At 38.4% G+C, this 19,783-nt stretch overlaps 1 protein-coding gene across 2 annotated transcripts; it reads right to left on the bottom strand.

Moving 5' to 3' along the window:
- Positions 1-22: 22 nt before the first annotated feature.
- EIF5A2 (eukaryotic translation initiation factor 5A2) lies at positions 23-19,674 on the bottom strand. Of its 2 annotated transcripts, none has more exons than XM_070373314.1 (5): positions 19,549-19,674; positions 18,689-18,882; positions 18,043-18,147; positions 4,176-4,307; positions 23-3,287 (listed from the first exon to the last, which is right to left on the bottom strand). In XM_070373314.1, the coding sequence occupies exons 2-5, from the start codon at positions 18,851-18,853 to the stop codon at positions 3,228-3,230; spliced, it is 462 nt and encodes a 153-aa protein (XP_070229415.1). In that variant the 5' UTR covers positions 18,854-18,882; positions 19,549-19,674; the 3' UTR covers positions 23-3,227. The 2 variants fall into 2 exon arrangements, with proteins under 2 accessions (XP_070229415.1, XP_070229406.1); XM_070373305.1 differs by lacking the exon at positions 19,549-19,674 and adding an exon at positions 19,294-19,488.
- Between the last annotated feature and the right edge of the window lie 109 nt (positions 19,675-19,783).

Raw genomic sequence — 19,783 nt, 5'->3', positions numbered from 1 at the left:
GATTTTTATTTGTATGTATCACTGTATTACAATGTGGGAAAATTTTACAATATTCTTTCAGGCAGTTAGCTTTAAAATAAGGAAACTTCAGCTCTTAGCACAAACAGCCCTGAGAACAATGCATTCAAATTGCAACTAGAAATAATCTGAGAAACTTTAAAATACAAAACCAAATTCTGGAAAAGTTGTAAATAAAAAAAAAGTTACCAACATTTGAGGCACTACCAGACTACAGTACTTTTAAGAGTTGGAAGGACTTTGTAAAGAGAACAAACATACAAAGCTATGTGCACATATGCACACATGTTGTGCTATTAATGAAAAACTGTATCCCCAAATTTTATAGCCTAAACATTTTATTGCAGCATCTCCTATTAAAGATTTCATGCTCTGGCTGCAGGAGAGTTTTGGTAATAGTTATAAAGAATCCATACAGAATTTTGTACCATAAATGGAAATGGATTCAAGAGCTTGCTGCTGCTGCTGCTAAGTCGCTTCAGTCATGTCTGACTCTGTGCGACCCCAGAGACGGCAGCCCACCAGGCTCCCCCGTCCCTGGGATTCTCCAGGCAAGAACACTGGAGTGGGTTACCATTTCCTTCTCCAATGCATGAAAGTGAAAAGTGAATGTGAAGTTGCTCAGTTAGCAACAATTTCAAGTGACTTGACAGCCCTTGGAAGGGAGCATGAAAGAAACATCATGTCTATGATGCAAATGCTAAGTCAAAGTAGCAATAATTTGATCTGTTTCAGAGGGTATATAACTTTGTAGCAAATAAGATATAACAAAGTCTTCACAGTAGAAATAAAATATGTTGTTCTAGAAAGAAACAAATATTCCACTTGTTAGTATAATACTGTATATAAATTGGTGAAATGCCTGCAGACAAAAAGGTATATCACTGTATAATCTATCAAGATGACAGTCTACATTCTACACGTGGTAACTGTGACATTTAACATTTACTACAAAAAAGTACAACAAATACTAGGAATCAACTTTTAACATTTCTGATGTCAAAAAAGAATGAAGTCTTTTCTGTTCTATTAAAAAATGTTTCCTGCTTCCTTTTAATACAATTTATAAAGCTTTTCTAAATGAAATATATTGTTCAAGAGAAACAAGTATTGACTTACATGAAAATAAACAGTCCCATATCTTTAAAATCTATAATTATATGTCAGAAGAGAATTTACACTTTATTATAGTACTTGAAATACTTATGCGTAAGTAGCTTTTGCCATTCAATATATGAAGTATAGGTGCATTATCATAATTTATATATACTTTGCAATTGAAATACTTTACCTTGCAGTTGAAAATATATTTATGTCAAGTTTGATAAATTAGGAAGAACAAGGGCATGCTAATCCAGAATTAATACTAAACCAGAATACTAGTGTAGTTAACTGGGGTCATATGAATGGCCAGCAAGAAGCACAGATTGGTAACTTTCTGGAATTCCTGCAGGTAACGATGCCAACCAGTCACAAGTAAGATACATACTACACGAGTATTAAAAAAACTAGAGCAGTGATACCTAAATGGAATTCCGGAAATGAAAGAATTTAGCCTAATTACTAATTGTGCTTTAGATGGGCAAAAGCTAAAATGTTATACTAAAAAATGATTAACTACAACATCAATATTTCCTTGTGCTTTAGAATTCCTCTTGCATTTCCTTAAAGCATCTTGCTTCTTCTCCAAGTGGTTTTGCTGAGGCCAATACAAGATTTAAAACGTGGGCAAATTAAGTAACTAAAACTGGGATCTTCTGTTCCTAATGCTATTTCCAATCACTGAGTAGACCGATTATAGCATCATGCAGATTTTCCTCTAGGTGATAGGGTACAAAGGCCTTTTAGAAGTCAATGTATGATGGGAGAGGTCTTAGAATCAGTCTTAGAGAATGAAAGTATTACTGAAATGGTGATTTTGTTCTAAGTTTCACTGCAATATAATGGCTGTTACTGAGTCCTCACAAACCCTGTGATATAATGCCTAGAATTCTGGAAATAGATATATGATCCAAAAGACTGAACAGAAATGTAACAGAATCACCTAAAATACTTTTAAAAGTAATTCAGTTTATAGAAATCTTTCCTAGCTATATTTCATACCAGTTAAGTGAATTAAGTCACATGACAATCAGATAAATACATATACTTAAGTTAAATAATAATCATATAAAGTAACTTTTCTTCTATGATTCACTTTCATGTTAGAAAAAACATACATAAATTTAACAAGCATTCCAAATAATTTAAGAATTTCCAGTTTTTGTTGAACAAATACTCTGATGTCAAAAAAAGTCTACTTAAAAATGTCTAGAAAGGAGTGATTACTACAAATATCAACTATTGAACATAATCGATAAAAAGTACTGCATAGTATCCTGTAAAGCATGTCACTCCTTTAAATAGAGAAAACAAAAGTTAAAAATGCAAACAGAAACTTCCTATTTTTATGCTGATTACAAAGGGCTCAAATAAAAAGCTACAGCTTTTACCAACACCCTCTGCCACTGTCCTTTGGGCCTTCTTTACAATATGACTTGCTAACAGTCACACAACAGTTTAACGCCTCTGTTAACCACAACAAAGTACTAAAATGACCATAATACAGATTATACTAAGTCTGCCAGAAATTTGGCAAAGAACAGAATGACTGAGGTAACACAGGTGGGCTGCACACGATTACTAAGATAACTGGCACTTTTGATAACATGATTTTTGTTTAAGGATCTGTACTTGCCACACCCAGGCTGAAATTTTGACAATTCCAATCCATAATCTACTTATTCTATGGTATTAAGTTTGAAATTAATGCAGAGCAATTCAACTTAAATGTGGTACATCAATACCACTGGATGCTACATTGTTTAAAACCCTGGTTTATTTATCATTTAACTAAAATTCAGGAATGATTTGCTCAGACAAATCATATTTGCTGAAGCTATCTCATCTGTTTCTTGGACTCACATACTGAAAACCACAGGAATGTTATATAATAAAGACACCTACAAAATTAAAAAAAAAGTTATATATCTTGATTATTTTTTTAAATTGCTAATTGCCTACAAAACTAACTCAGCACAATTTCAAAACAACTGAAAAAGAAATGAGGTTGCTTATGAAGGCCATAGCTTTGGTGACAACTTAGAACCAAACTTTAGATCTGTAGTTGATCCAGACCTAAACAGTTTGGTCATGCCTGATGTTCCCATTTATTTGCAGGGCTTTATGGCTACAGCATATTCTTCACTCATTGCACACATGACAGATACCTAGAAGGAAAAAAAAAAGCAGGTAAAAAGTTATTCAAAAGGCAGTATCTATATAAGATATATTTAATTCATCATACACTGGATAATTGTGGATCTATTTTTCACCCTGCTTATTTAACTTTAAAACTTTATTTTTAATTGGAGGATAATTGCTTTTCAATATTGTGTTGGTTCTTGCTATACATCAACAGGAATCAGCCATAGGTATACCTATGTCCTCTCCTTGTTGACCCTCCTCCCACCCCTCTAGGTTGTCACAGAGCACTGGGTTTGAGCTCCCTGCATCATACAACAAGTTCCCACTGCTCATCTATTTTGCATGTGGTCATGTATACGTTTCCAGACACAGAGAACAGACTTGTGGATACAGTGAGGGAAGGAGAGGATGAGATGAGTACTCATGGATGTTTTATACATATTTATTTTGGAAAGAGGCATTCCAAGATCAAATCATCTTTCTCTACAGTTTTCTAGAGAAGAGTTTCTTAAACTGTGGTTTTTAAAACAATTTCCAGGGAACAGGAAAATAAGAAGTATAAATGCCACAACACTTAGATGTTATACTTCTGAAAGTCATACCAAAGATAAAATAAATCACCTTTACTCTTTAGAATTCCCATAACATCCTTTCTCATCCTTCAGAATAGTTCAGGCTGACCTTCGAAACAAATTTGGGATTGACAGTGTCTATGTAGTAAAAAATGAACTTTGATACTTTTTTGGGGAATGGGCATGGTAAAAGGTATCCTGGGAAAACTGCCTAGTTCTAGAGTTCCTTTTCAACATTTCAGCACTATTTAACAGCTGTATTTCTTATAGTATTTTATGCTAATTTAGGTCAAAGCTTTTATAAAATGGCTTAAAAAAAATCTCCCCATAGGTCTTTACCTGCACATCTTCACCTGCATTATATTTTCCTTCTATTTCTTTGCCTAGTTCACCCTCTGGCAGCTTAAGATCCTCACGAACTTCACCAGTTTCTGTTAGCAGGGAAAGGTAACCATCCTGAATGCATATCAGCTGTTGAAAGAAATTATATCATTTGCACTGATTAGATTATATCCACTCCTTTGTAATTTTAACATGAATTGCCATTTACATTTATTTGTATAAGTACACAGTAATACAGTAATAAATTCTTGGTACTTAAGAATGCTACACATAGAAAAGTAGAAGATAGATATAGAGAAAAAGTATAAGTTCATTCCTTCTTGCATTCTTCCCCCCCCCACAAATCTCTACATTATTCAACAATCTGGCTTTTTTAAAATAGCATATCCAGAAGTATTTACATTTATGTACACAATACAAATATAGTTGTTTTCAAAAATAAATGAGTTATTTTTCAGCAAGTTGTTTTCACTTAAATATGTCTTAGAAATCTTTCAATTTTAGAAAATATGGACTTGGCTTAATCTCTTTAATCTGTATGGAGACAGTTACTGATTTAACCATTTTTGTATTAATGGGCATAAAAGTTATTTTCAGTTTTTCATGACTATAAACAATACGTTTTATAACTTGATTATACACAAACTGAAGTGGAAAATTTTTAGTCTCCAGCTCACTGCTAACAACACTAGGTTTTTTTAAAAAGAAAAAAATTAGCTTGTTGATGACATTAGTGCAACAAACCCAGTCATCAACCTAACCTGCAAAAAGACATAGTTTTGATATCATTGAATTTTTTTCATTACAGGTATGAGGAAACTGGCAGGCCACATTCATTTATTCTAAAAGCAGGTACACCATCAGTGTGCCTAGAATTCCAAGAGGTTTTATGAAAGGCAACCAGCCAGCACACCAGATGCTAACACTGAGATACACAAAAGGAATCAGAGACACGGTCCCTGGTCCCCTTCAGCCACTATTTCATACACAGGCATACCCCAGAGATAGACTGTCAGAGCGCTCCTTTATGGCGCTACCAACTCAGGCAGTGGCTTTCCACAGACACTGCACCGACCACAGGTGTCAGAGCGCTCCCTTATGGCGCAACCGACTTAGGCAATGGCTTTCCACAGACACTGCACTGACCACAGGAGATTTCAGTTTTTGCACATGTCTATAATCTCAAAAACAAAAAGCCACCCTATTGAGCCACCACAAACAACTTAATCTTTTGGTCACTCAAACATTTGTGAGATAGCTGGCAGAAAAGGGCAGGGGAGCAAGGAGATTGAGACAGAAGTGTGACTTTTAGACAACCACAGGCTCATTGTTTTTATTTTAGCTCCTTTAGCAACTCCCTGAGGTAGAATTTGTCAATTTTAAGAGTTAAAGGTTCCCACTCCATTAGCGACTGAACCACATTAGCCAAATAATAATATTGGTATTTTGAAATTTATATGGTATTTTATTTTTTAAGAGCAATTCATAACATAGCATTCATAAGCCATGGGATGAACTATAAAGCATTTCAAATACAAAAATGTACAGACATAAAACATCTACTAAAGTATTTGCTTATAAGCATTAAAATAAATTGGTATAATAAATAAAATTTTCAAAAAAATAAAACTAAGCTATAGAAAAATGAAATTAAATAATAATAATGAATTATTTGATCTTCTTAAAGAAAAGCTGTAAAAGTAATGCAATAAAATCCTTTGTCTTTTACTTAAATTTACTCTTTGTTAACATTTAACCATGTGCTTTTTTTAAAATCTCTAGTATATATGGAATATATAAAATGCTTCCATACACATTCTTATTCTTTTATTTTCACTGAACCATTTAAGAGTAAGTTTCAAACATTATGACTCTTTAGCAATAATACTGTGTTCTTCTCAAGGACATACTCATATAACCACAGTTTATTTTTCAAAATCAGGAAATTCAATATTGCTAACATATTATTTAATATACAGTCTGTATTCAAAGCTGCAGTATTGTCTTTTTTTCCCTCCCAGCTCCAGGATCATGCCTGGTATCTTTTTGGCTATCATACCAGTTCAGTCTCTTAATTTGGAACAGCTCCCATCGTCTTTCATGACACTGACGTTTTTGACAAGCACAGATTCATTGAATTATAGAATGTTTCTTAGTTTGAGTTTGTCAGTTTCTTAATGAATAAGATAGTGCATTTTTGGAAGGATTACTGCATAAATGATGTGTCCTCAGAGTATCACATCAAGAGGTAAATAATGTCTATTTCCTATTACTGGTGATATTAACTTTGATTACCTGGCTACAGTAGTATCTGCCAGATTTTTCCACTTTCAAGGTATCATTTCCCCTTTTGTAATTTTCAATCTTGTAAAAAAAAAACCTAACGGTGTCATTTTTGTGTTTCAAACATATTACTGTGCAACTTTTTCAATCTTTCCTCAAAGCCCTCTCTGATTCTATACAGTCAGAAGGAGATGGTGGTAAGGAGAGAGTTATAATTCTAAGTATTTCCTTCTGATCCTTCACTGTAAGCAAATCTACTCATTGGCTACACTAAAGCCTTTGACTGTGTGGATCACAACAAACTCTGGAGAATTCTTCAAGAGATGGGAATACCAGACCATCTTACCTGCCTCCTGAGGAATCCGTATGCAGGTCAAGAAGCAACAGTTAGAATCTTACATGGAACAATGGACTGTTTCAAAATTGGGAAAGGAGTACATTAAGGCTATATATTGTCACCCTGCTTATTTAACTTATATGCAGAGTACATCATGCAAAATGCCAGGCTGGATGAAGCACAAGCTGGAATCAAGATTGTTGGGAGAAATATCAATAACCTCAGATATGCAGATGAAACCATCCTTATAGTAGAAAGTGAAGAGGAACTAAAGAGCCTCTTGATGAAGGTGAAAGAGAGGAGTGAAAAAGCTGGCTTAAAACTCAGCATTCAAAAGACGAAGATCATGGCATCTGGTCCCATCACTTCATGGCCAACAGATGGGGAAACAATGGAAACAGTGACAGACTCTACTTTCTTGGGCTCCAAAATCACTGCGGATAGTGACTGCAGCCATGAAATTAGAAGATGGCTTGCTCCTTGGAAGAAAAGCTATGACAAACCTAGACAGCATATTGAAAAGCAGAGATGTAACTTTGCCTACAAAGGTCAATATTAGTCAAAGCTATGATTTTTTCAGTAGTCATGTATGGATGTGAGAGCTGGACCATAAAGAAGGTTGAGTGCCAAAGAATTGATGCTTTTGAACTGTGGTGTTGGAGAAGGACTCTTGAGAGTCCCTTGGACTGCAAGGAGATCAAACCAGTCAATCCTAAAAGAAATCAATCCTGAATATTCACTGGAGGGACTGATGCTAAAGCTGAAGCTCTAATTCTTTGGCCACCTGATGTAAAGAGCCAACTTGTTGGAAAAGACCCTCGTGCTGGCAAAGATTGAAGGCAGGAGGAGAAGGGGACAGAGGATGAGATTGTTGGATGGCATCACCAACTCAATGGACATGAGTTTGAGGCAAGCTCTGGGAGATGGTGAAGGACAGGGAAGCCTGGTGTGCTTCAGTCCATGGAGTTGAAAAGAGTCGGACTCAACTGAGCGACTGAATAACAATACTCATTTGGTAACTTTGAAATGTTTTGAAGAATTTTTTTTGGTAGAAAAATCATTTTCTTAATGGTAAGCAAGGAGACAGGAGAGGGCAGGGTCAGAAAACTTGTAATAGAAGAGTCAATCATGCAGTGGCATACCAAGCTACTGAATGACATCTGAAATTATACCATACCCCCAAAATACTAGTACCAGAATGTGGTATCTATTATTCCCTACTAAAAGAATACAATGTATGGTGTTATTTCTCTCCATAGGGCTCTTGGGAAAATGGATAATTCCAGGTCCAGAGTAGGAAGCATACAAGATGTGAAAGCATGATAATCCATATCAAAGGGATTCAGGAGCTAACTGAAATAAGGGCCCTCTGGCCAAAGATAGAACAATTTGAGAATGAATAATAATAATAACTATAATATATTGAAACATAAATGTGTTTAAATGCTTGAGTTCAAAGTGGCAAAAAAACATTTCACTGGTCATCTTCAATAAAAGCCAGAGAACCAACTAATTTTGAAAACTGGTAATTAAAGGCAAAGAATCAAGTATTTATATTGCCTTTCCTATTATATACTATTGCAAGGGTAATCAAAAAAGCTAAAGGAAAATTTCTCTTTATAGAAGTGTTCTGGCTTTTATTTTTTTTTAAAAGAATAACTGATTATTATTACTTTGTCTTCCCTAATAAGTTAATGGATTGAGGCAGTTATTACATATCTAATAACATCACAAAAGAGCAAATCATAAGATTCATTTACTTGATGACTGCACAGAACATCACCTTTGGAGTAGTTCTTATTAAAGAAAAAAGATGAAAAAAATAAAAATCTAAACTAGATCTGTACATTTAATTATCCATTTTCAGAAATATGTGGGACAAAGGAACATGTTAAAGAACAAGGAAAATGCAATTAGCAAAATAAAGCCTGTGAGAAAGTCTATAGAGCAACATTCTTCATCAAAAAATTGAGAGGGGGCAGAGAGAGAGAGAGAAATAAGGAAGGGAGGAAAGAGAGACTCAAATGCATGTATGAGAGAGGAGAGCCTATAAAGCAGATTTAAGAGATACCTCAACCAATTTCACTGTGTGGACTTTATTTAGGTCCTGATTTAGAAAAACTACAAAATAAAAACAATTAACTATCACATCTGAAAAAGCAAAACACAAATACAATTAAGAAAATGTAGATATTGACTGGATATTTGAAGACATTAAGGAATTACTAATTTTTGAGGTACCACAGTGTGCTTTGATCTTGCTCTTTACAGCCCTTACCTTTTAAAAATGTGTATCAAAATATTTGCAGATGAAACGATAAATAACATAATATCTGGAATTAGCTTCAAAATAATCAAGAGACAGAGGATACAGGAAATAAAAGTAGATGGTGGGGTATAAATGAAATAAGATTTGCTATGTATTGATAATTTTTTAAGGCAGATGATGGGTATATGAGGTTCATCATATTTTGAAAATGTCTACTATAAAAAGCAAAAAATAAAAATGCTATGGTATATCAGAATTCTAGAAAGAGCACCGTAACCACTAAATAGCTGGAGGCACAGGGAGCTGAGGAAACAAAGCATGAACTGAAAGGAAGTATGTGGAGAAAGCCAGTGACTGGAGATTCTGTCCATGATGTGGTCATATAAGAACATGAAAAAGGAAAATTATGGGGCAACTTTTTGCCTGTAATTTATTGGTACACAACAGCAGAAAGCTGGAGAAGGAATAGCATCACTACAGGTGCCTTCTTAGCCCTAACTTCTGAACTTAGTTTTATTTCTCAATATATTTCAAAATAGTCAGACTTTTAAGTAAGACCTCCTTTCTTCTCCTCCTTCCTTTTCCTTTTCCTCCAGCACTCTCAAGCTACTTCTTTAGAGCTGCTGGTCCCTGGCGGCGGGGGGAGGGGGCATGGGGAGGAGACTGGGCAAGAAGGAACTGAATGCTTGACCACTGTTATCAAACAACACAAGTAAATAACACTATTATCAACTAGAGTGCTATCTGACTCATCAAGCCATAAAACTGGTTATGCATAGCGCCACTTCATCATCAAGTGCAAGCTGCATATATGAGACCAACGTGAGCAGGTCCTGAAGGCACAGGCAAGCTGTATGAGACTCAGAAAGTACCTTCTGCAACATCCACCACTTCCCCCTCAACTCATACCAGTGGCTTTATGGGGGGAGTTCCCTATGCGCAGCTGACTGAAAAATAAAAAAAGCCAGAGTGGTTTCTAGATGGTTATGCATGGTCTGATGAAACTACTTGGAGAGACAGTGAGGATGAGAACTTCATGCACTGGACTCAGAGGATAAAGAACTGAAGGTTTAGATTTACACGAATGATGGGCAATGGCTAAGAGTCTGTATGGAAGTTCAACCACACTGAAAGAACAAGATGGGAAAACTGCTGACAATAAGGTCTGGGAGAGTGGTACCTGGAGGGGCCTCTCTGGTACCTGGTACCTGAGGGGTCTCTCAGGGGACATGCCACTGAGGAGGCAGACAGGTGACAAGATGATTCTATCGGCAAATGTCACTTAGTTTCTTACTGTAGTCTTCTCAGTCCTTGCTTAACTGGCTTATCAATGACTGGCCATTGTGGCATAAGCTAATTGACACAGGTTTTTTCTCACCAAGGCTGATGTGACCTACAGCCACTACTGACTACAGCTGCTGCTGGTACCTCAGAGCACAGACCAACGCAGAGTCACTGATATGGCACTATTTCCTAGGGCAAAGGTCAGGGGCCTGAGGTCAGGGGTGGCAGTCAAGAGGAGCTACCCCATGCCTGAGGTCAGGGGCAGCAGCTGAGAGGAGCTACCCCACGTCCAAGGTAAGGAGCAGCGGCTGTGCTTTGCTGGAGCAGCCATGAAGAGATACCCTACATCTAAGGTAAGAGAAACCCAAGTAAGACGGTAGGCACTGAGAGAGGGCATCAGAGGGCAGACAGACTGAAACCACAATCACAGACAACTAGCCAATCTGATCACATGGATCACAGCCTTGTTTAACTCAATGGAACTACGCCATGCCGTGTGGGGCCACCCAAGATGGATGGGTAATGGTGGAGAGGTCTGACAGAATGTGGTCCGCTGAAGAAGGGATGGCAAACCACTTCAGTATTCTTGCCTTGAGAACCCCATGAACACTATGAAAAGGCAAAATGATAGGATACTGAAAGAGGAACTCCTCAGGTTGGTAGGTGCCCAATATGCTAGTGGAGATCAGTGGAAAAATAACTCCAGAAAGAATGAAGGGATGGAGCCAAAGCAAAAACAATACCCAGTTGTGGATGCAACTGGTGATAGAAGCAAGGTTTGATGCTGTAAAGAGCAATATTGCATAAGAACCTGGAATGTTAGGTCCATGAATCAAGGCAAATTGGAACTGGTCAAACAGGAGATGGCAAGTGTAAACATTGACATTCTAGGAATCAGCAAACTAAGATGAACTGGAATGGGTGAATTTAACTCAGATGACCATTATATCTACTACTGTAGGCAGGAATCCCTTAGGAGAAATGGAGTAGCCACCATAGTCAACAAAAGAGTCTGAAATGCAGTACTTCGATGCAATCAAAAACAACAGAACGATCTCTGTTTGTTTCCAAGGCAAACCATTCAATATCACGGTAATCCAAGTCTATGCCCCGACCAGTAGCACTGAAGAAGCTGAAGTTGAATAGTTCTATGAAGACCTACAAGACTTTCTAGAACTAACACCCCAAAAAGATGTCCCTTTCATTATAGGGGACTGGAATGCAAAAGTAGGAAGTCAAGAAACACCTGGAATAACAGGCAAATTTGGCCTTGGAGTACAGAATGAATCAGGGCAAAGGCTAATAGATTTCTGCCAAGAGAACACACTGGTCATAGCAAACACCCTCTTCCAACAAGACAAGACAAGACTCTACACATGGACATCACCAGATGGTCAACAGTGAAATCAGATTGATTATATTCTTTGCAGCCAAAGATGGAGAAGCTCTATACAGTCAGCAAAAACAAGACAGGGAGCTGACTGTGGCTCAGATCATGAACTCCTTATTACCAAATTCAGAATGAAATTGAAGAAAGTGGAGAAAACCACTAGACCATTCAGGTATGACCTAAATCAAATCCCTTATGACTAGACTATACAGTGACAGTGACAAATAGATTTAAGGGACTAGATCTGATAGAGTGCCTGATGAACTATGGATGGAGGTTGGTGACATTGTATAGGAATCAGGAATCAAGACCACCCCAAGAAAAAGAAATGCAAAAAAGCAAAATGGCTGTCTGAGGAGGCCTTACAAATAGCTGTGAAAAGAAGGGAAGCAAAAAGTAAAGGAGGAAAGGAAAGATATAAGCATCTGAATGCAGAGTTCCAAAGAGTAGCAAAGAGAGATAAGAAAGCCTTCCTCAGTGATCAATGCAAAGAAATAGAGGAAAATAATAGAATGGGAAAGACTAGAGATCTCTTCAAGAAAAGTAGAGATACCAAGGGAACATTTCATGTAAAGATGGGCTCATTAAAGGACAGAAATGGTATGGACCTAACAGAAGCAGAAGATATTAAGAAGAGGTGGCAAGAATACATAGAAGAACTGTACAAAAAGGATCTTCATGACTAAGATAATCACAATGGTGTGATCACTCACCTAGAGCCAGACATCCTGGAATGTGAAGTCAAGTGGGTCTTAGAAAGCATCACTATGAACAAAGCTAGTGGAGGTGATGGGATTCCAGTTGAGCTATTTCAAATCCTCAAAGATGATGCTGTGAAAGTGCTGCACTCAATATGCCAGCAAATTTGGAAAACTCAGCAGTGGCCACAGGACTGGAAAAGGTCAGTTTTCATTCCAACCCCAAAGAAAGGCAATGCCAAAGAATGCTCACACTACTGCACAATTGTACTCATCTCACACACTAGTGTAAAGTGATGCTTAAATTCTCAAAGCCAGGCCTCAGCAAAATGTGAACTGTGAACTTCCAGATGTTCAAGCTGGTTTTAGAAAAGGCAGAGGAACCAGAGATCAAATTGCCAACATCTGCTGGATCATCGAAAAAGCAAGAGAGTTCCAGAAAAACATCTATTTCTGCTTTACTGACTATGCCAAAGCCTTTGACTGTGTGGATCACAATAAACTGTGGAAAATTCTGAAAGAGATGGGAATACCAGACCACCTGACCTGCCTCTTGAGAAATCTGTATGCAGGTCAGGAAGCAACAGTTAGAACTGAACATGGAACAACAGACTGGTTCCAAATAGGAACAGGAATACGCCAAGGCTGTATATTGTCACCCTGCTTATTTAACTCATATGCAGAGTACATCATGAGAAACACTGGGCTGGATGAAGCACAAGCTGGAATCAAGATTGCCGGGAAAATATCAATAATGTCAGATATGCAGATGACACGTCCCTTGTGGCAGAAAGTGAAGAAGAACTAAAGAGCCTCTTGATGAAAGTGAAAAAGGAGAGTGAAAAAGTTGGCTTAAAACTAACATTCAGAAAACTAAGATCAAGGCATCCAGTCCCATCAGTTCATGGCAAACAGATGGGGAAACAGTGGAAACAGTGGATGACTTTATTTTGGGGGGCTCCAAAATCACTGCAGATGGTGATTGCAGCTATGAAATTAAAAGACGCTTACTCCTTGGAAGGAAAGTTACGACCAACCTAGATAGCATATTAAAAAGCAGAGACTTACTTTGTTAACAAAGGTCCATCTAGTCAAGGCTATGGTTTTTCCAGTGGTCATGTATGGATGTGAGAGTTGGACAAGAAAGCTGAGCCCAGAAGAATTGGTGCTTTTGAACTGTGTGTTGGAGAAGACTCTTGAGAGTCCCTTGGACTGCAAGGAGATCCAACCAGTCCATCCTAAAGGAGATCAGTCCTGGGTGTGGAGGGACTGATGTTGAAGCTGAAACTCCAACAGTTTGGCCACCTGATGCGAAGAGCTGACTCATTTGAAAAGACCCTGATGCTGGGAAAGATTGAGGGAGAAAGGAGAAGGGGACAACAGAGGGTGAGATGGTTGGATGGCATCACGGACTCAATGGACATGGGTTTGGGTGGACTCTGGGAGTTGGTGATGGACAGGGAGGCCTGGCGTGCTTCGGTTCATGGGGTCGCAAAGAGTTGGACACGACTGAGCGACTGAACTGGACCTAGGGCAAAGAGCCAGCTGCCTGGTGATAGTATATTCCCTCCATCATGGAAGAGGCAGCAGTTTGCGCTCACTGCAATATATTCTTACTTTACATATAAATTTGCCTTTGCTGCCTGCAGTGCTTCTGCTGAAATCTCATCTGTGGATTTATAAACTGTCACATTCCTTCAGAACCTCACACAGTGTCATTTCTGGTTAAAAAATTCATTTGACAGGCGAAATAAAAAACAGCAGGACAACACTCAGAGGATTCACTGCTCCATGTACTCCCATCATTCTAAGAGAGTTTGCATTGGCCTACTCATCTTTGCCACCTGCTGGACAATGCACGCCTGGGTGCTGTTTTACAAGTTACAATATATTCCAATATATGGTACTATTTCTCCCAAAGGTAAAATACACAGGCCTAGGAACCAAAGGTAGAAGGCTCTTCTCACTATTACCCTCACTGATCCTGTAGCAAAATATCTGTTTCTTCTCCCTGCAACACTGGGATCTGCTGATTTAGAGGTTTTCTATTCCAAAGAAACACTGCTTCTACCCGGGAACACAAAGATTCCACAAACAGGTTAAAAAGTATAAAAAGACTTCAAACACAGAGAATTCATTGCATCATTATTTTCTTTTTTGTTCTATTTTAAGTTGCAGTAACAAAATTCGACTCCTTATACAAAAGGCATACACTTATTTGAAGAATATACTAGGATTTAACATTCACAGTTTTGGAAATTCACCAATAATCCAAAGATACAAAATCTATACTTTAACATGTCCTGTAGTGATTAGCTTTCCTTCTAAAAAGTGATCTTTAAATGACAAATAAAACTTTAGTGAATGATGAAAATGCATTTAACTTGTGGTGTGGTGCACAGGAACATAGAACTTTCTAAACCAATATGATTCAAGGGAGTAGCAGAGTTTGAACAAGCGTTTCTGTATTTAAGAGTCTGGGGATTCCCAAAAGTGTTTAAGTGTATTTATATTTTACACTATCAGTGAGCCCCAGACAACCATAACTAGTTTTGAGAGAAAGGATGGAAATTAGCAATTCCAGCTACATCTTGGAATGGAATTCAGAAGACAATTTTTCTTTCATTTTGAACTTATTTTAAAATACATAAAATTATAAATACCTTTATTTTCTTAAACAAAGATTTACCTTTTAATTATTATAACGAATATACACACACATATGTATATATTTCACTTCAGCTGACTGCCAAACTGGCATTTGAAATACTGAATTCAGCAAACACAAAGGACTACAAGTAGTCAAATAATAAGTAGAAATTGAATCAAGCCACTTGGATAGTGAAGACCACCATGCTAATGCTAAGTCGCTTCAGTCGTGTCTGACTCTGCGAGACCCCATAGACAGCAGCCCATCAGGCTGCCCCATCCCTGGGATTCTCCAGGCAAGAACACTGGAGTGGGTTGCCATTTCCTTCTCCAATGCATGAAAGTGAAAAGTGAAAGTGAAGTCGCTCAGTTGTGTCCGACTCGTAGTGACCCCACGGACTGCAGCCCACCAGGCTCCTCCGTCCATGGGATTTGCCAGGCAAGAGTACTGGAGTGGGGTGCCATTGCCTTCCATAGCACAATGAATATAACTGGAAGGGTTCATCAAACTAATTTTTTAAATGAACAGAAATAAATATTCTATGCTGACTTGATAATGAAGGGGTGTGATCACTGAGTGCTCACTCTGCAAGGCACTTTTCTAAGAATTAACTAATTAATCCTTACAGTGATTTCACGAGGAGTTTATTATTCTTATCCTTATTTTATAAATACAAAAAGGCAGATGAGAGATTAAATAACTTGTCAAACAACGTCATGTAATTAGTAGGTGCCAAAGAAAGGATCTGATCCTAGACTGTAAGGCTTGAGCCATTGTCTTAGCAGCTCTGCAACACAGACCATATACTGAGCGCTGGGACTACAGTGAACCAAGTGAGGCACTTGTTTTGGGTGCAGAATTTAAGGTGGTGTGCATGTGCACACAAACACACAAAACCCTCAGTGATCGGGTTAAGGTAGTATTTTTAAAAATTAGAATGTGAAAATTCTATAATGAACAAATTTTCAAACAAGATCAGAATTTCTGATTTTTCCCTTCTGACTTAGGCCCCTATGTTGCTTGGCATTGTTACTGGTCTTGTCTTTATGTAAAATTTTGTGCTTGAGGCAATGGCTTTACTAATCTCATTTCCCTCATTCTAGTTCTGGTCCTGCCAAAATACAACTCAAACCCAAATTTTCCTTTATGTTGATCCTGAGTTCTAATCAATGATTGGCTAATTTAATCACAGTGGTCGTCATCTGAACTACTATTTTTCTGAAACATTCAAAGGCAAAAGCATTATATACCGAATGAATATTGCATATTCAAAGCATTCACGTGTTAAGGATGAAAACAGAAATTCATTTTTGGCAAAAGAAAATTCTATGCTTAGCTTTAGTTGGCTGTACCATCCTTACCTCATTGAATAATCATGTATGCATTTAACAAATGTTTACCGAGCACCCACAGAGTCAGATACAACTGAAGTGACTTAGTAGCAGCAGCAGCACTGTATGCAATGTCTAAGTACTCCAAGAATAAGTGATTAAGTGAAGTTTTTATATAGGAAAAAATAGTTTGGGGCATAAATCTAATTAAGAGGTAATTATGGGGTACATATTATCTTTTAACCTTCATATTATCCCTCCTTTGTAGATGGGAAGACTGAGGCTTAGAAACATTGCATAATTTGTCCAAGATCACCCAGCTTGAAAGTGGCAGGACTAGATTGAAACTCAGATCTGCCTGACTTAAAAAAAAAAACTTTCTACTATTCTACTAAGACAATTCAAATTTCTACAGACTTTTTAACAACAATAGAAAACATTTATTAAGAGGGAAAATAAAAATATAAAACTGCTTACTAGATTAAAATTGTGTAAAAATATGTTTGAAAGTGAAGTTGCTCAGTCGTGTCCGACTCTTTGCGACCCCATGGACTGTAGCCTATCAGGCTCCTCTGTCCATGGGATTTTCCAGGCAAGAGTGCTGGAGTGGATTGCCATTTCCTTCTCTAGAGTGCTGGAGTGGATTGCCATTTCCTTCTCCAAAAAAATATGTTTACATGTGGACAAAAACTAAAAGGAAATCATTGGATATTGCAGTTAATGGTAACATTCTTTAAAAATTATAAACACAATATTAGGTATGGAAAGAAATCAGTTTAAATTGGGTAAAACAAATTGAGCATCACATTTGTATTTTTCACTATGTAAAATGAATAGAAAAGAGTTCTACATATAGCATGTTTGATAAAGAAATTAAAGACTTTCAAGAAAGACTTTAGTTATGATTAATCTGAGTTTCCACATCCTATGAGGTCAGTGGTTTAGTTACTATCAATACTCCAAACAAGAAAATGCTATCATTAAACATGACTTATCTAAATGTATAATTGGAGCTAAAAGTTACAGTTTATACCTATAATTTCACAGCATGGTCACTGAATATAAATAAAACTACAAAGTTTTTTTTTTTTTTCCTTCACCTATTCAGTGACCATACATTTTGTCCTTTGTATTTATGGCTTTCAACTTATTTCCCTATTTAAGGACACCAAATTCTGACACTCATTCCTTAATACATACAAACTTGGTTGGTGGAACATGAATTCCAAAAATTTCTTGAGAATCTTAGGTCTGGTAAGGTTAAAAAAAAAAAATACATTACCTAGAAGGGAATTATTTAAACTTGAAATAATTTACAGCAAAGAGAATAGTAATTTTACTAAACACTGGACTCACAATATGGAGTCACTTGATCTGAAAAATAGGAAGTGTTCAAATTTTTAAAATGCAAGAATGTTAAAGGGCAAACTAACAGTCATCCTAGATAAAATACAAGTGTTAAACAGCACTATATTTCCCCAATTTCTAAGATAAGCAGTACCTAATAATGGGTTAGAAAAACCTATAAAACTACTTGTGGGTTTTATTAAATTACAACTGACAGTAGAAAGTATTTGCACCTTTAGGAAACAAGTAATATTTTAAAGGAAATTAATACTTACTTGATAATCATTTCTCTTAATATTTGGAACATCCATGTTGTGAGTAGAAGGGCAAATATCTTCATACTTTTTGCCCGTGAAAATATCAATTCCAACAAGGTGAACCTAACAGAGAAGGGAGAACAGGAAATCTGTTTAATCTTTGCCAAGATATCACTCATTACATACACAGAAGCATAATACCAATGCTGATTATGACAGATTCTTTCTCCTTTCAAGGTCATCTAATTTTACTTTCTTAAAACAAAAAAGTAGTGGTCATACAACTGAGAAGCAGTGAACAACTAAACAGTATCATGACATATCAAGACACAATATCATACAGTCTAGTAACTCAATCATAAAAGTGCTTAAGAAAAATGAGGTTAGTTTCCTTAGAATGATGTTAGAACAGGTTTTTTCATTTGTAAAATAGATCGCCTAAGTCACTAGGATTCAGGAAAGTTTCTATTCCCAGTTAATGAAACATTATTGGGCCCAGGAAGGAAATGCTACCTTTCAGTATTCAAATAGCCGATCACCCAGTAATTGTGGGAAGAATAAAAATGTGTTCTTATACACTTACAAGTTCAGAAACCTCATGTTCTGTAATGGAATACAAATGATCAAAACCCCAACGCCAAGGCAGACCAGGAAGGGCATTTACCTTGGCATGACCGTGCTTTCCAGTTTTGGAAGTTGACATCTCCACTATCTTGCATGGTCGTCCTTTGAGCACCACGAAGCCGTTTTTGCGCAGGGCGGAACACTGCATAGGGTAAGTGCTGGAAGCCCCAGCATCTCCAGTAGTGAAATCAATTTCATCCGCCATGGTGGGCTGGGGAGATTCTTCTGAGGGTACTATGCAAAAAGTTTGTTTGCTTTTTAACAACTAGCATGCAAGCAGGAAAACGCCTCATTTCGGACAAGTTACGAGCCAAGCATCATGGATCTATTATTTCTGCATTTATAGAACACCCACCCGGAATAGTGGGCACTTTCTAACTCCGGCCTTACAAACTTTTCCATCCTTTGCTGGGGAGGTGGGAGGGAAGTCGCAGCAGAGCTCGCTGGGGTTGGGGAATACCCGCCGAGGGCGCTCACCCGCTCGGGGGGCAGCAAATCCCGGCCCCCACCGTCCCACCGCCGGACGACCTTCCCGCACCGCGCCGCCCGGCCCTCCGCCACCGCCCGGATCCTCAGTGCGGGGGACCCAGCCCAGGCCGCACATCCCTGCGAAGGATGGGGATAACAGGACCTGGCCATCAGCACCTGGCCCTCGGGCAGTGGGCGCACACTTCTCCCTCCAGCCTGCAGCGGCGTCACTTCGACCTCTCAGACACCCTCTGTCCTGCCGACATCCCCGGCCCGGCGCCTCACGGGCCTGAGCCCTGGCGGGTCCCCGCGCTCGCCTCGGTCCCCCTTCCATCCTTCCTCCTCTTCTCGGTCGGGGCTCGGCTCTGGCTGCCTACCCCAGCCCTTCCTCGCTCCGGTCGCAGCCCCACCACCTTTTCCCCGAGTCTTCACCTTTCAGAAGGTAAAGAGAGCCTTTTGCCTGCGCACCCGCGCCGGTCCCGCACAGCTGCGGCGGCGGCAGCTGTGGCGGCCGCGGCAGTTCCAAGAGACGGGGCGGGGCCGCCACACTTTCCACACCCCGGCCTCCCCGCCCTTTCCCGCCCCCACCTCAGCCCCACTTCCGGGATAGGTCCCGGCGCGTCATAGGCACCGCCCTCTCGCGCTACCATTGGCTATAAGCTTCCTG

The sequence above is a fragment of the Bos mutus genome, chromosome 1 (genome assembly GCF_027580195.1).
Source record: "Bos mutus isolate GX-2022 chromosome 1, NWIPB_WYAK_1.1, whole genome shotgun sequence".
NCBI lineage: Eukaryota > Metazoa > Chordata > Mammalia > Artiodactyla > Bovidae > Bos > Bos mutus.
The sequence above is the reverse complement of the archived record's forward strand: the minus strand, read 5'-3'. Positions and strand labels throughout refer to the sequence as shown.